The sequence below is a fragment of the Leucopleurus acutus genome (genome assembly GCF_964270905.1).
Source record: "Leucopleurus acutus genome assembly, chromosome: 1".
In the NCBI taxonomy this organism is placed as follows: domain Eukaryota; kingdom Metazoa; phylum Chordata; class Mammalia; order Artiodactyla; family Delphinidae; genus Leucopleurus; species Leucopleurus acutus.
This window is the reverse complement of record NC_139142.1, coordinates 126,422,972-126,440,293: the sequence shown is the minus strand read 5'-3', so window position 1 is coordinate 126,440,293 and position 17,322 is coordinate 126,422,972. Positions and strand designations below refer to the sequence as shown.

General features: G+C 35.7%; 1 protein-coding gene across 4 annotated transcripts in view; it reads right to left on the bottom strand.

The window, feature by feature from the left end:
• The window catches only part of TCF12 (transcription factor 12), a 383,916-nt gene that overhangs the window by 214,457 nt on the left and 152,137 nt on the right, over positions 1-17,322 (bottom strand). The window contains exon 3 of one of the 4 annotated variants that reach the window (XM_082846533.1): positions 9,226-9,287. The exons of the other annotated variants lie outside the window; for them this stretch is intronic. Coding sequence (XP_082702659.1) covers positions 9,226-9,273 — 48 coding nt within the window. The 5' untranslated portion in view covers positions 9,274-9,287. The remainder of the gene's footprint in view (positions 1-9,225; positions 9,288-17,322) is intronic. 4 annotated transcript variants of the gene reach the window in all.

The following is a 17,322-nucleotide window of genomic DNA, read 5'->3' as shown; positions in this document are numbered from 1 at the left end:
TCTGATACTTACAAAAATATAAGATTAGATAAGTACATTTGCACATCATATAAAATTTTCAGATACTGAGAAAAATAGGAGACCAGCATTTCTTTGATAATCAGTACTAGTTCACAGTACTACCAGTCTTCTTTTATATACCTCCTAAGAGAGATCGGGAGATGTGCTGCTTAGATATCATGGCTAATAGTGGCAGAAACTGAATTATCATCTACTTAATCCAATGTGACAATTTCATTCATAGCAGTAACTTAAATTGATTTTTCTCTTTTTTCTGCCTGTCTGCTTTGAGTTCTTATGTTTTCAGTGCGTACTATTAAATTCTATTGTAGATGCCAACAGGTGTGTTTATCAACACTTCTGAGAGGGGATCTTCTTGTCTGTACTCCTCTTAACTTTCTTCTTGTTTTCCTCTTCCCTATAACTACCTCTTTTTTCTTTTACCTGTCTTTTCATATCATTTTAATCTAGTTACTTATGAAATTAAAGAGGTCAAAATGTGCATATGGAAGTGTGACAATGCATAGGTATATGTAAGTACTACTGCCAGTAATGTATCAGGCACCGTGCTAAGTGCCAGAATACAAGGATGAATAAAACAGTCTTTGCCTTCAAGGAGCTCACAGTTTGGAAGAAGAAAGAGACAATATCTGAAAATGTTTTAATAAATGGAGTAATTTTTGTATGAAGTCTGAGCCTCATATGTTTCACATTATAGCTTCCAAAGGCTTAATTACTAATATTAGATTCCCTATTAGTTTAAGGGACAAGTTGTCATGACCCGTGATATTTTAAAAGAAGCCCAAGCCAGTCTGCCAACTTCCAAGTTAAACTTCCTGGGTTGGGTGTAGTTTAGAATATGGCAACATGCCAGCACAGCTTCAAAGCAGAATAAGCAGTGCCATTAAGGCAGAAGAAATACTGCATTAAGAGCTGCTAAGAATGCCCTAAGGCAAAATGAAACGCTGATACCCAGAAAACAAAAATGTCAATAAGCACACCTCTGGTGGCATCATAAGCATCACAGCTAACTTTTACTGAGTGACTACCATATGCTAGCACTGTGTTAAGGGTTGTCAGGTATTATATCAGTTAATTTAAACTATATATTGATACCATATTTTCTCCATCTCATAGATGAGGAAATTTTATCCTAGAGAATTTAAATAACTTTCCCAGGGTCAGAGAGTGGTAGAGAACTGATTTAAACTTGGAAACTATGACAGCAGATGACTTAATGTTAGCCACTAATTTTTTTTTTTTAAATCTCCAGCACCAAGAAATCTGGCAGTAGAATATGTACGTAAATAGAGAATAATTTCTATTGGGCCAGCCATTTTCAAGGTCTCAGAATCCCTTGGTTTCAGGACCTCTTGAATAAAAAATATTTTCTCTTAAAAAATAGAGAACACCAAAAAGCTTTTCTTTATGTGGGACATATCCACTGATATTTACCATATGAGAAATTAAACCTGAGAAATTTTAAAAACACAAGAACTGTCAGGGCATACATCATCATATATCATGTAGCATTTAGAAATTCCATATTACATTCAGGAAAATAATACTTAAATGGCAAATAAAGTTTTAGTAGTATCAAGAAAATAGTTTTAACCTGAAAGCACTTTAAAAGGGTCTCAGGAACACCGAGAGGTCCCTGGAACACACTAGGTAAACTACTGGATTAGACTATTTACTATATTTTAAAATAAATCATGAACCCCTCATTACCACTACCTTTTCAGAATCTGGAAACCCTGATTGAAAATGATTTATTTATGACAGAGGACTTATTTCAGAGACAAGGAAAAAAGATTCAGGGAAGTCAAGGGGCAGACCTAAGATCACACAGCTAGTCAGTGGCAGATATCTAATATTACTATATTAAAGAACATATTTTTGGTTTCTGATTACAAAGTATCAGTAGGCAAATATTTGGGGACAGTTGGTAATAAGGAAAGCAATTACACAATAGTGAAACAGGGTATCAAAATTCCAAAGATCTCTTGAATAAGCCAGTACTTTCAGTGTTGTGCAGGAAAAGCTAATAGTGCTGGCTTCACTTCTCCATTCATTTATAACGTGCTACTCATAGGGCTCCTACTGATGAAGCAAATCCATGGTCCCTGTCAGACTAGCTTAACTAAAAACTACATTTCCACTTCCACTTCCAGACAAGATGGAGTAACAGACCAGATTAACCCTCACACTTGAAACAATAAAAAAATAAACAAAATACATTAAGCAGGAGTTTTGAGACACTGGACATGGTCAGTGCAGGACAGTGATCCCTGAGAGAGGGGAAACAAAGTGAATCCTATGATTGCTGGGGGGAAGGGGAGAGGCAGGAGACAGGGAGAAGAGGAGGAAAAGGAAAAAGGAGAAGAGGAAAAGAGATGGCAACTTAGAACTCTATACCTTGTACAAAAAATTAAGAATATTTCAGACACATGGAACATGAAAAACTTATCAGTACCAGACCTACACAATGAGGAATGTTAAAGGAAGTTCTTCAGTCAAAAGGAAAATAACACCAGACAGAAATACAGATTTACACAAAGAACTAAAGCATGTACTCTGGCTACAATGGAATAAATTAAATATCAATAATAAAAACATATCTACAGAATCTCCAAATATTTCAAAATTAAACAATATAACTGTAAATAACCCAAGGGTCAAGGAAGAAAGCAATAGGAAAATTGGAACAGAGCAGGACCCCCCCACCCCCACCCCAGTCCCAAGTACAAAACTGAGCAGTTAATGATTATGACAACAGAGTCACAGACTCAGTGTCTGATGCACACTCCTGAATTGTTTTACAGATACTATAACTGCTACCACAGGAAAAAAGCTAACTGCATGATGACCAGACTGTAGCCATGACATAAGCTGCTCCAGCTTGAGCAATATTGAATCTATGGCTAGCACAATTCCAAGAACTAGCCTCAAGAGAATGGGATTAACATTATTGCTCATAATAATCTATTTCTTTGTGGGCATCAAAGTAATTGTAGCTTTCTTCACCCGTATATATAAGCAGACAACTAAAATCATCAGCAGAGATGCTACAGACCCATGCTGACACCCTCCACTCTGAGAATATAGCACTCTATGTCAGCATGAAGAAGTTACAAGACAGACCTTCACCCCTAACCCCACGGAAATGAAATGATGTTCTGACAAGTGGGGATTTGTAAGCAGCTCTTTGCAGGAAACCACCCTCAGCAGGAAGCCCCTTTTCTTGTCACTTTAGCAAAGCTATATTGTAACTAACTTTTAAACCAGGTGCCACCATGCTCTACTCATTTCTGGCCCAAGCACACCTTTCAAATCTTTTAACACACAATACCTTGTCTAACTTGTCAGTTCCTTCCATAGATCAAAGAAAAAGAAATGAAGAATAAGCAATGAAATGTAGAAATGAAGATGACCAGATCTCTCCCTTAGCTTCCCCTTCAGTCATCTCCTGAACAAACTGTGTGAACAAGATAACATCTAGAGGAAGATCACAAGAAGTCAACCAGCCTGCGAGCAGTGGGGGGATGATGATGACTCTGACCCCCTATCTCAACGATTAACTGAGATTACTTCCCTCCTTCTCTTTAAAAGTTTCATGGCTGAGCAGAATCTTCGGAGGTGGTTTGTGGGGGATGCTGAGTCCACCATCTGCCCAGATTGCTGGCATTCTGATTAAGAGCACCTTTCTTTTCTACTGTTTGTAAGTTTGCAACTGATTTTGTAAGCGGGAAGTGGCGGGATCTGATTCATTCAGTAATAAAATTATAAAGTATTTTGAACTGAATGAAATGAAAACAGAAAATAGGAACAATTGTGGGATGCAGGTAACACCATGGTCAGAGGAAAATTTATAGTACTAAATGCCTGTTAGAAAAGATGAAAGATCTCAAATCAATGACCACGACTTCCACCTTAAGAAACTAAAAAACAAAGAGCAAACTAAACTCAAAGTAAAGGTAAGAGTAGAAGTCAAACATACTGAAAGCAGAAAAACAATTGAGAAAACCAAAGAAACAAAAACTAGTTCTTCGAGAATGTCAGTAAAAGAGGTAAGCCTCTAGCCATACTGATCAGGAGGAAAAAGAAACAATTCACCAATATCAGGAATGAGGTAGGGATTTTAACTACAGATCCTACAAATGCTGTGCCAGGTAGACTCTAAGAAGGCCCTCAATGATCTATGTCTTCTGGTATTCATACCCCTATATAAGCCATTCCTCTTCAGTGTGACCTGGCCTAAGCGACTTGCTTCCAATCAAAAGAATATTGCAAAAGTGATGGGATGCCATTTCCATAATTAGGCTTCATAATACTGTGCCTTCTATCTTCCTAGCAGACCCCTCTTCCCTTGATGGCTATGATGAAGTAAGCTGCCATGACAGAAAGGCCCAACTGGCAAGATACTGAGGGCAGCTTCCAGCCAACAGGGGACTTTGATCCTTAGTTCAACAAACCAAAAGGAACTGAATCCTGCCAAAAAACACATGATCTTGGAAGCAGATCCTTCCCCAATCAGTCTTTCAGTTCTGGCAAGTACTTTGCTTACAGTCTTATAAAAGACCCTGAAACAAAGGACCAAGCTAAGCTATACCTAATTCCTCACCCACAGAAACTGTGAGTCCATAATGTGTACTATTTTAAGCCACTAAATTGCAGTAATTTGTTATTATAGCAAGAGATAACTAATATAAATATTTAAAAGGTAATAGAGAATTATTATGAACAACTTTATGCCAATAAATTCAACTTAGATGAAATGGACAAATGGATATATTTCTTAAAATACGCAAACTAACAAAGCTCACTCAAGAAAAAAATTGAATAGTTCTTATCTACTAATAAAGTTAAAATTAAAAACCATCTCTCAAAGAAAACTCTAGGCCCACATATCTTCACTGGTAAATTCTACCAAATATTTAAAGAGGAAATAATACCAACATTACATAAATTCTGTCAAAAAATTAAAATGGAAGTAATAATTCTCAACTCATTCTTTGAGGCCACTATTATCATGACATCAAATTCTGACTGACAGTACAAGGAAAAAAAAATCATACAGATCAGTATTACTCAAACATAAAAATTCTTAACAACATTTTAGCAAATTGAATTCAACAATATATGAAAGAACAACACATAGTAATCCAGTGCTATTTATCTCAGGGATGCAAGGTTGGTTTAAAATTAAAAATAGTAATAAATATAATCCCACAGTAACACACTACAAAAGAAAATCCATATGACCACCTCAATGGATGCAAAAAAATTATTTTAATAAAATCCAACACCCATTTTTGATAAATACTCTCAACAAATTAGGAATAAAAGGAAATTTCCTCAATCTAATAAATCACATGAATGAAACGTATAACTAATGTCACGCTTAATGGCCAAAGACTGGTTGTTTTTCCAACATCAAGAACAGGGCAAAGCTATCCGCGCTTATCACTTCTATTCAACACTGTACAAGAAATCATAACCAATTCAATAAAGGGGAAAAATCCAGATTGGAAAAGAAAAGTTAAATTCTCATTATCCACACAGAAAATCCTCCAGCATGTACAAAAAAACTACTACAGCAAGTGAGTTTAGCAAGGTGCAGGATATAAGGTCAATATACCAAAACTTATTATAGTTTTTATATAAGGCATGAACAACCAGAAATTTACATTTATAACAGCATCAAAAATTATTTCGTGATAAACTAAAGATGTGTAATATGTGTTCACTGAAAACTATAAAACATTACTAACAGGAATTAAAGACGACTTAAGAGAAAGTTATACCATAGTCACTGATCAGAAGATTCCACATTGCCAAAATATCAATTCCCCTTAAACTGATGAGAGTCTATGCAACTAAAGCCCCAGAAGATTTTCTAGAAACAGATATGCTGGTTGAAAATGTTTCAGTGTATATGTAATGTACCTAGAATAGGAAAAACAATTTTGAAACAGAATAATTAAGGTTGGATGACTTACACTACTTGATATCAAGATGTATTTTAAGGTACAGTGATCAAGATAATATGGTATCGATGTAAAGGTTTAAAAATAATCAATGGAACAGAACAGAGAGTTCAGAAATTGATCCTCACATACACAGTTAATTGATTTTCAACAGAGATAACGGGAATTCAGTGGGGAAAAGGACAATCTTTTCAACAAACAGTGCCAACAAAACTGGATACTCTTATGCCAAAAAAAAAAAAAAAAAAATCAATTTTGACCCTGACTTTATACTTAACCAAAACTGAACGTGCGATGGATCACGGATCTAAATTAATAGTTAAGTATATAAACTGTCTAATTTACTATTTCTTGAGACTGTTACTATCAGTCAAACAATTCATATGTAACACAGAAGGATTCCACGGTAGGAAAAAAAAATGTGAGAAGAAGTATATTCTATTCCTTTCTTAAAGATTTATAATTTACAATAATATTAAAAACTGAGACACCTAATACCAACAAGGAAATCTAATTTTCTTTAACTCAATAATACATAAATATATTGGACCACAGAGCTCTGTATTTATATATTGTTTATTAATAACCTATTGAGCCCAGTTCTAGAAACTCTGATAGTGTTCAAAAATTTTTGTTTTACATGTTAGGAATTAAGTCCAGAATAAGTAACTCATCAGTCCTCTGTTCTTTGTATTACAAAACATCATTTTCACTTGATATGCCCTGGAGGTTTTATAACCAAGTATTGCTTATATTTTTGTGCTTCTACTCTCCCTGGGCCTTCATTACTACAACTTTTATCATTCTGTGGTATAACCATCTGTTTTTCTCATGAGAAGGAACACTCCTTTTGCCCAGGAAATGTGGACTGCTCATTTTCATTCTGCCCAACTAATGCCAGTGACTAGAAAATAGTGAAATCTCAATAAGTGCTTCATAAGTAAAACAAAAGTGGGAGAAAAAAGGATTTTCATGTGAACAGCGCACAAACTAAAATATGGACACCCAAGAGACGACTGTAAAATTCTAAACTGGGAAGGAAGATACTGAGGAAAAGTGATCTAAGAGAGCAAGGTAGGGTTACTGGAAAATGAAGAAATATTTACAGAACAAGAACTCAGAAAAGTCTAAACTTAATAAGATTTCATGGTATCACCAATGCAGAGAAGACATTTGGTTCAGTACAGGTGGTATTTCACTGCTCAATTACTAAATAATTTCCTATACTATACACCAGGAACATGATTGCTCCATGCAAAAAGCAGCAGATTGATAATGATATAAAACCACATGAAAATAATTACTTCATTTGACAGCACAAAGGATTAAGTATCTGTTCAATATGTTGAAGGAAAACAGTCCAAGCTTCTTATTCTCAGAATAAAAATGTTAGAATATATAACAAAAGTACATCACAAAAGGAACTGACATTAGTTGATCATGCTAAGCCTTTGACATACATAAGCTCATTGAGGATCACTACCTTGTGAGGTAGATAGCTTTCAAACAGATTTGAGGAATTAACTGAAGCCTCCTCTTTTAAAATCTACATTCTGTCATAAGAATGTAGATTAATAAGAATCTACGTTCATAAGAACCTGGATTGGCCAATTTTATTTTTCCCAATAATCTCCAAATCCCAAGATCTGTTCATCTGTAATGAACTTTTCCAATAATTTCAATTTTATAAACATAATTAACTTTTCCTGACTTATAGGACCTCTTGGTGTGCATTTAAAAACTGCAACAGGTCCCCCATCTTGTTCAGGACATACTCCAGGAATTCAAAACAGCTGTCTTTCTAAGGAGCATCCAAGACTTGTAAAATTCTTAACATGGTTTTATATCAAAATGGAGTAACTTTTCATGAGACTGACTGTAAAAAGAGGAACACTTATAGACTTCTTAATAAATTACACGTATGTGCTAAATACTTTATGCCTCTACTTAATTCTTACACACTTCTTATGAGATAAATCTCTTTGCAGATGAGAAATCTGAGGCTCAGAGATTAAGTTACTTTATCCTTTCCAAGGTCAAATACAGTGGTGATACCAGGAAGCAAATTTATCTGATTCATTCCATGGCTTATATTTTTAATGTATAAAATGTGAATAATATTTTTATAATAAATAATGATAGTGACATCATCTTACAACTTCTAGAGTATGTGTCAAAGTCCTGGACAAGTAGTGATAACAACTATTTTGCGGTCTCTCTTAAACTTCAGCAAGTGTGATATGGTCCAAAGGGACAGTAATTTAAAATCATACTGCCTGGTTACTACTCTTGTGTGCTTAATATTTGGTAAGTTATCTACCTTCTCTGAGCCTCAATTTCTTCACCTCTAAAATGGATGGGATTTTTTAAATGGCTTCTTGATGAGCTGGTATGAAGCTTAAAAAAGGTAACATGTGAAAGGTTTTAAACTATATTGTGACAAATGGTAGTTGTAAATATTGTTACTAATTAAAACAGGCTAAGCAGGCCTAAAAATGTATTCTGCCAGAATCTACCCTCCATTATTTTCTCATGAATAAGAAACATTTAAATTTATAGAAAATAACTTTTTTAAAAAGCTGTCAGAAAATAAATCCTCAACAATTACAAAAAAGGATGTAAGAGAGATTCAAAGATTATTATGTTTTGACTTCCACTTGTTAACTTTAAAGACCCAAAACTGAGAAGATTAAAAAAAGAGAGAATTGTAAAGATCAATCCTGATAAAGATGCTATTTCACAGGCATACAAAGTTAAATGAAACTCACAATGAGGTGAGAAACTGACATACAGGCTCTTTCCAAAAGATCTATGTTAGAGCATCTCAACAGGCATTGTCCCTGTTGAATGGCTAAACTGAAAAAATAGGTTTGACTGGCTTAAAAATGGGAAAGTGGAAAAAAAAAAAAAATGGGAAAGTGGACAATCTGATAGCTATGTGATTTCTTTCATTTTAAATATCTGCTAGCAAGAGATTTAAAGGAGCTTACATCATCTTAACCCAATTTCTCCTTATCCAAAAACATTACGATTACAATGTATAGGCAGGTGCTGTTTGAATACGACCAAGAGTAACAAACAACATTTTCTCTCATGGGTTTATTTGAACCTAACTTTAAAATACACCCTTTTCTTACCCATAGTTTTCTTCACATTCAGAACATTCAGAAGGAGCAGTTACATAACAAAACAGAGATTAATGGGAACATAGATGCAATATATAGAAAACACTTACTTTAATTCTCTGTCCCTCCTGTCTTGCTTTGCTATTTAACTGCTTCATCTCGTGTTTTGTACCTGAGATCAAGAGGCATAAAATACTATTTCAAAATTTGTGTGTCCTTTCTAATTATTGCATTTGATCCCCTAGTAGCTATAAAACCTATACCATTATCCCCCTCAAAAATAAAAACAATGCAAACAGTAAACAATCTAGAGAAAATATGTGCTCTAAGGGAGTGAACTTTATGACCCATCAACGCTGACAAATGCGGGACAATGAGTAAAAACTATTTTATTTACTTTTTATTCACACAACTAGATTTTCCCATTTGTAAGGGAAGCTATTTATCAAAATCAAACAATCTGGTAGTTGTATAACACAACCACAACTAACTTGTCAAAGGCTAAACAAAACACATGGAGTTTAATTCAGGAGTCATCATTCTCTGGGGGTAGTGAGTCTACATGATTTCATATTTTCTTCATTCACCAAGTGTGCCAGTTTCTTTTTCCTTTGTGACATCTCTCCTCTCTCCAATATTTTGTGATCTTGATCCTATCATCCCAATCTAAGTCTTATTTCATCCCAAGTGGGCCTGTGTAGTAACATCATATCAGATTATCCAATTTCTTGTGTTTGGATCCATCCTTCACACCACAGTATATTGATATTTATAAAACCCTTTGTGCCATTCCCTGTGTCAAAGTTTATTTTTAATTGGTTCTCTATTTCTCAAAGGATAGACTTTATTTCTTCTACAGAAAGGTTATCTGCCTTATCACACTATTCACCTACAAAGCAAGGTGATTTACTATTTTCTAAAGTTTGTGATTTTGGTGCCTCTATAACTTGTGGTCCCATCATTCTACATTTCCAGAAAGAGCTGTCTTCCTTTCAACCTTATTCACACAAATATTGTTTGTCCTACAATATTCTACTCAAACTCTTCCTATTCTATTAAGTCTTTTCTTAATATTAATTTCTCCCTCTCCTGTAATCTCATGGTAATCAGTGAAATTACTTTGGTAATTAATTATTTGTTGCCTAATTAGAGCTTCTCACTGCTGCCTTAAAAGAGTTAAAGTTTTACAGTTTATTTAAAATAAAGATGACTTGGTAAGTATGACTTGTATTTCCAACCATATTTCCTGAACTCTAAGATACACATTTATTCACTTTTGACATTTCAGAAACTGAGTGCATCTACAAATCTCAGCAGGGTAAAACTGGGGAACCACAGAAAGAGCAAGTTCCTTAAAAGCAGGCAGACAACACTGTCATCCTTATTTACAAGGGTAGCTCTCATGCCACTGTGCTCTGCTGGGAGAAGAAAACAACATGTTCTCTCTGCTCCTAGGTACTCCCAAGGCCCCTACTGTCAAATGTAAATGAACTACACACCAGGTTCTCTCAAAACTCCACCCAGTATAACCCTTTCTGGAGTCAGAATGACCTCTGTTTGTTTTGCATAGATAACATGTGAAGGGAATTAAGCCCCTATTATGCCATCTCCAACTTGCTATCCATCAAACTTCAAAGTGGTTATTAGCCAAACTCTTCCATATATATGAAGGAACAGATATTGAATACTTGCTAAGAATGGAGAGAGCACTAAGCAAAATTAAAGATCCCTTTAGCCACATCTGACAGAAATAGTCCAGAGTTATTAGAGAAGTAACATTAAATGGATACAGATAACCATTCGGACTCATTTTAGTGTCCATAGAATCTGAAAGCTCTATGTTTACTCTAGTTGAATTTTTATTTATTTTTGTTTCCTTTAACCCAAGTACCTAATCTATGGCTTTATGTATGACTCTCAGAAATCTAGAACAAATTCTGAATCCTTGTACCCTAATATTTTCATTTTTCTACCTGATCTGGTCTTTCAGGCTGCCATCCACATGTATTCCTGACAGCTGATCTGAGAAATGACCACTGCTGGTGCTTTTTAAATAAACTGTACCCTCATATCCCTTCACTGCAACAGGTAGCACAAGTCACACAGTATGTTTACAATGAAAGAACTCAAAACATATCAACTATTTATCCCTTAACAGAAAGTCCCTGAGATTATTTTGTGCTGAGTCATACACAGCAGCTAAGCTAAGTATTTTAAAGCCAACTCATCACCACATAACTGGTTTTCCCCTTCTCCACTAATAGGCCTAAGTCCGGAACTTCAGTAAGGTAGTTATTATTAGTATCCACCACCTCCGGCCCCCACAACCAGTGCAAAAGGGAAAAGCAAAAAAATGTTTGAGGCAAAGAGAAGCAACGTGCCTAGAGTCATACAGCTAAGAAATAGGAGTGCCAGAAACAGCACAGGCATCTTGATTTCAACATTCAAGCTCTTAAATTGTACACTATTCTGCCTCATGACACACTATACCTGCCAGGCAAATTTTTAAAAAAATCAAATAATGTCCAATGCCCTCTTTATCAACTGCAGATCCTCTTCTTTTTTCACCTTTGTCCTCTCTCTCCTCCCATTCCTTCAGTATATGGCAGAAAATTTAAGATATTCTTTGAGTTGGGAAATTCTAAGGTAAGGGGGTTAAAAATACTAGCACAGAATTCAGAATATGTGAGTTCTAGGCCAGAGTCTGTCATTAACTAGGCAAACTTTCTGACCAAATCTCATGTGTATTTTGTATCAACAGCACACATCTCAACCTAGCCAAATCTCATACTCTCTTAAGTTTCCTCCTCTACGAACTAAAAGGACTGGATATAAATAAAACACCTTCTAGTTTTGAAAATTCTTCTACCTTTCAAAATTTGAATATTGCAAAATGGGGAGGGAAGGAAGAGCAACACGAGCAAGATTGTTTCATTCTGCAAACCATATTATAAAGAGAAGGGGGGGAGCTTCCCTGGTGGTGCAGTGGTTGAGAGTCTGCCTGCTGATGCAGGGGACACGGGTTCGAGCCCCTGTCCGGGAAGATCCCACATGCCGCGGAGCGGCTGGGCCTGTGAGCCATGGTCGCTGAGCCTGCGCGTCCGGAGCCTGTGCTCCGCAATGGGAGAGGCCACAACAGTTAGAGGACCGCGTACCGCAAAACAAAAACAAAAACAAAAACAAGAGAAGGGGGGGGGCTTCCCTGGTGGCGCAGTGGTTGAGAGTCCGCCTGCCGATGCAGGGGACACGGGTTCGTGCCCCGGTCCGGGAAGATCCCACAAGCCGCGGAGCGGCTGGGCCCGTGAGCCATGGCCGCTGAGCCTGCGCGTCCGGAGCCTGTGCTCTGCAACGGGAGGGACCACAACAGTGAGGGGCCCGCATATCGCAAAAAAAATAAAAATAAAATAAAGAGAAGGGAAAACCATGGTAGAATTTAGCAATTAGAAAAAATAAGCACTCAAACTCTACTCAACTGAATGTTGTTCCTTTTCCAAAAATAACTACCACAATGGGTTATATGTAACCTGAAAATACTTATGATTAAACTGCCAACTCCTGGGCATTGATGGTACCTATAAATATAATTTCTATTAGTGGTTACCTACCAGTGAACTCATACCTTTTAAATTAAGGAATGCAAAACTCTGTATTGTAGGAAAGAGTATCAACAGAAAGACTTCTCTTTCCTATGAGCCCTCTCATAACCCCTTGCCCAGGGTATAAACTGCAACGGTACTTCGGCACTGTGAGCTTGGCCTAGGTTGGGTAGCAGAGCTTAAAAGGGCAGGAAAACCAAGATGACATGGCCCCTTGGAATTTCCGTAAACTAAAATGATCAGACAATATTTTTGAAACAGAATTTGTACATGAGGAAATATAAGCATGAAAATACATAATAAAATATTAGATATTTGGAGAAAATAACAATGGTGGTAATAATAGTAACAGCAGCTTTCATTTATTGTATCAATAAATGAAATACTTCACAGCTATTATTGTACTCCATCTTTACCAAAATCCTACAAAGTATCTGTAAGATTATTATAATTATAGAGATTAGAAACCTGAGGCACAAAGAGGTTATGTAATTTGTCCAAGGTCACAGAGCACAACTCTTCAGAGGCTGTGATCTTAAATAAAATGCTTCACTAAGCAGTGTCATCAATCAGGGCAATAATTTGTAAGCACAGAAGAAAGCCCTATAACCATTAATTAATACCACCACCACCTACTTCAAGCTTCACCAGCTTGTATCAATTTCGGTTCTTTCCCCTCCTATAACTACAAATGCAATTAATCTAGTATATCTAATGATTCTTCCTCAATCTGATTATATTCAGCAAACACATACAGAGCATTCATTATATATAAAGCATTATACAGACAAAAACTTTTATATCAAAGTTTCTCAGAAGACTTCTGCATTCCCAAGAAAGAAATTGCAGGGGAAAGGAAATCAATTTTATTTATGTCCTTTACAAATATAAAAGAAGTAAAAGTATAGTATTAATAAGCATGACTGAATCAGAAAACAATTCTTATTCATTACACTTAGAATGCAGCACATTTGCAAATGTATTCATTCATTTAAGCTGGTTTGTTACAAATAAATCTAGTTGATAAATTCTGACATATATAAGATTAAAGCCAACACTTATAGAACACTCACTATGTACCAGACACTGATCTAAGCACTGCCCACTGTACATGTATCTCATTTAATTCTCACAACAACCTTGTAAAGTAATTATTATTATCCCCATTTCACAGATGAGTAAACTGAGGTACAGTAAATTTAAGTAACTGGACAAGAATCACACATGCTGTAAGTGGCAGAGCTGGGATTCATCCCAGGTAGTCTGGCCCCAGAGTATGTGCTCTTAATCACTGCCTTCTAAAGAGGGGGGGGTTGAGGAGGAATCTGAAACTAGAATAAATCATTAACACTGTAGAAAATAAGAAAAATCATGATATTCTCTGGCCTTTATGCCTGGTTACAAAGGTCAAATATAGAAAACATTCATTTGTAGGAAAGAATAAAAAATAAGGGAGGGAGGGGACAAAGTCATTAATTAATTATACCTCTGCCCATGTCTAAATTATCTGAGATTAATCGCTCCTTTCAGTCTCTGGTGCTTTAAATTCAATCACCACTTTCACAAATTTCTGAAAATAGAAGCGCTATTCAATCATGATGATGCATTTATCTGTTCACGTGTGTGTTTTTGTTCTGCACAGGTGGGGAGTAGGTCAACGGTGCTGTGGGTAGTTCTGATAACCGGAAACTCAACCAACCACCTGTACGCTATGAGGCTACTTTTCTGGTGGTTTTGGGAAAAACAGGGAAGACACACTAGAAAGAGTTCTGCTGTAGTGACTTTTCTTACTTCTGAAAATGGGCATAGGGTGAAACACTGAAAAGAAGTATGTGGCCTCTTAGCCACACAATTCCAGTGGAACTCACTTATGCATCAAGGTTACTAGAGCAGAATGGTATCTTCATCAAAATTAAAGTCAGGACCTATTAGGCAAAAAGTATAAAGAGAAAAAATTCTCCTTGAAAAGTTGTTAAATAAATATTGATCTCAACCCTTCATGATTCTGTATAGCCAATTGTGTACACTAAAATGTATAGTAATACAGTATTAATAGAATTCATATGCTAAATACTGCTTTACAGTACTGCAAAAAATTATTTTCTCCCTTATAGTTTTTTTTGAAAAGTTGTTAAATAAATATTGATCTCAACCTTCATGAATCTGTATAGCCAATCTTGTACACTAAAATGCATAGTAATACAGTATTAATAGAGTTCATATGCTAAATACTGCTTACAGTACTACAAAAAAATTATTCTTTCTCCCTTATAGTTTTTTTTTTGCGGTATGCGGGCCTCTCACTGCTGTGGCCTCTCCTGTTGCGAAGCACAGGCTCCAGACGCGCAGGCTCAGCGGCCATGGCTCACGGGCCCAGCCACTCCGCAGCATGTGGGATCTTCCCGGACCGGGGCACGAACCCGTGTCCCCTGCATCGGCCGGTGGACTCTCAACCACTGCACCACCAGGGAAGCCCCCCATTTTGCAGTTTTTAGATACCTTTTTATCACGACGTACCACAAAAAGTAAAATTAAAAATTTTTCTATCATTAATGTAAAATCAAATTATTTATTAAATGAGGTTTTCCGTGATGGAAGTGTGTTATTTATACAATATAGTAAAGTCTAAATAAATGTCATTCACATAATTTCTACAAAGGCATCTGCAATTTCATTAAAGCTTAAACTGACTTAATTTTACTAACAATGTGTCAAAACTAGCTTTTGGCCAATATCATTATTTATTTCTAAATTTTAAAAACTCACTGTATTAAAATACTAACGAGAATTAAGTACTTTGTTCAACTGAGATTCTTATTAACAAAATTGTATCCATCTATACTCATGATTATGAAAAACATGGTCAAGGTGGTAAAAGGTATTTAATAATAAAACTCAGAAAGTTGACAATCTTCCTATAAAGGAGTGCTGAGGACAGCTTCAAAGATAACCATAAATGTCTCTCCCTGATGAGAAGAGTTCAGGGGAGAAATAAATGGTTTGAAATTGTAAATAAAATATAACATCTTGACTAACACAGAATCATGACTAGGATAAAGGAAAAAAGTTATTGGAAGAGTAGATTTCACCGGGAACAAAAAGAAAGGAGGACAGTAAATCACTGTTCTATCAGATCACTCAGTAGCCAGGCAGGGAAAAAAATTGTGTGTGTGTGTGTGTGTGTGTGTGTGTGTGTGTGTGTGTGTGTGTGTGTGTGTGTGTGTGTGTGTGTGTGTGTGTGTGTGTGTGTGTGTGTTCGCGTGCGTATGGCTGTATGGGATATCTGGAGATTAATCTGGATTTTTATAATAGAAAACTACTATAAAATCAATTTAACTTTTCACTGTACATAACATACACTGAAAAAACAAATTAAGAATAAAAAACTGCATTTCACATTTGACCTATAGATCAAATAGCAAAAAGAAAAGCAAGATTTGCTTTGAAGTCCATCTCTAAAGGTAAACTTAATTTCAGGAACATGAAATATATAAATGTTTGGATATATTATTATGGTCTCTTCTCCTAAAATCCTATTCAGTACTCAAGTAGAAAAACACTGAAAGCTTGAAAGGGAAGTAAGGTACAAAGGCACCATTTAATGTATATTAAGAAATAACATGTTATCACACAGTAACTCAAGGCTCTGAAAGAAAATAATCCAGTATCAACTAGTATTGTCCTCTAAGATATAAAATCCCTACTTCAAAATCGAAACAGGAAACCTATCTTTCCTATTCACAATATTATTCAAAAAATAAAAAAATTTTAAAGGTGGAAGGAAATTTGGATATCAACCAGTTTACCCACAAGATAAAATATCACGTCCAAGATTAAGTAGCAAGTTCAAAGTAGTGTCAATAGTAGATCCTGTGATACCCAGGACAGTGCTGTTTACACTACAACTCAGCTTTCACAGCACTGATTTGAGAGAAGGAAACACTAAAACCCATGTTTAACAGTCTCTCTCTACAGTTTCCTGGATTCCACAGGACTATCCCAGTTCTTCTCCCAAGTATTTAAAATAAATTAAACATATTTACAGCCAAATATAATAGCAAAACCCATATTTTAGTAAGTATTTTCACTCAGCATTTTTCAATGCAAAACAGTGTAACCCATATGGAGACTATGAATTCCAATCACATTATTCAGGTTTTCTTCCACTTAAACCAATTTGCTTCTAGAGTTAAGTGCCCATAAATTTTATGCTTGTCTATTCTCTCTTGGTTAATTCTGAGAGAAATAAATAGTTCATTATTCATTCAAAGTATGACCTTTTGGAAAAGGTAGCTCTTAACCTCATCAATTTACTGCAGAATCTGGGGGCACAGCCTTTAATTTTATTCTCAATTCTTTGGTCTAATTTTCAGTCTCTCAGTCTCATTTTTTAAAGTTTTGGGGAATTTTTTTGTTCTTTTAATTTCTGTAAAAGGTTCTAAACTTTTAACCTTTCATTGTATAGCATGTTAGCTTGGTCCTATTTTCTCTTAACTGCCAACCAAGAAACGTCATCTGTTGTATCTGTTTTGATATGCTTCCAAGAGACAGGGCTATAGAATCCCTGATACAAATCGCTGATGACTACTATAGCAAGAACGTGAAAGGGGA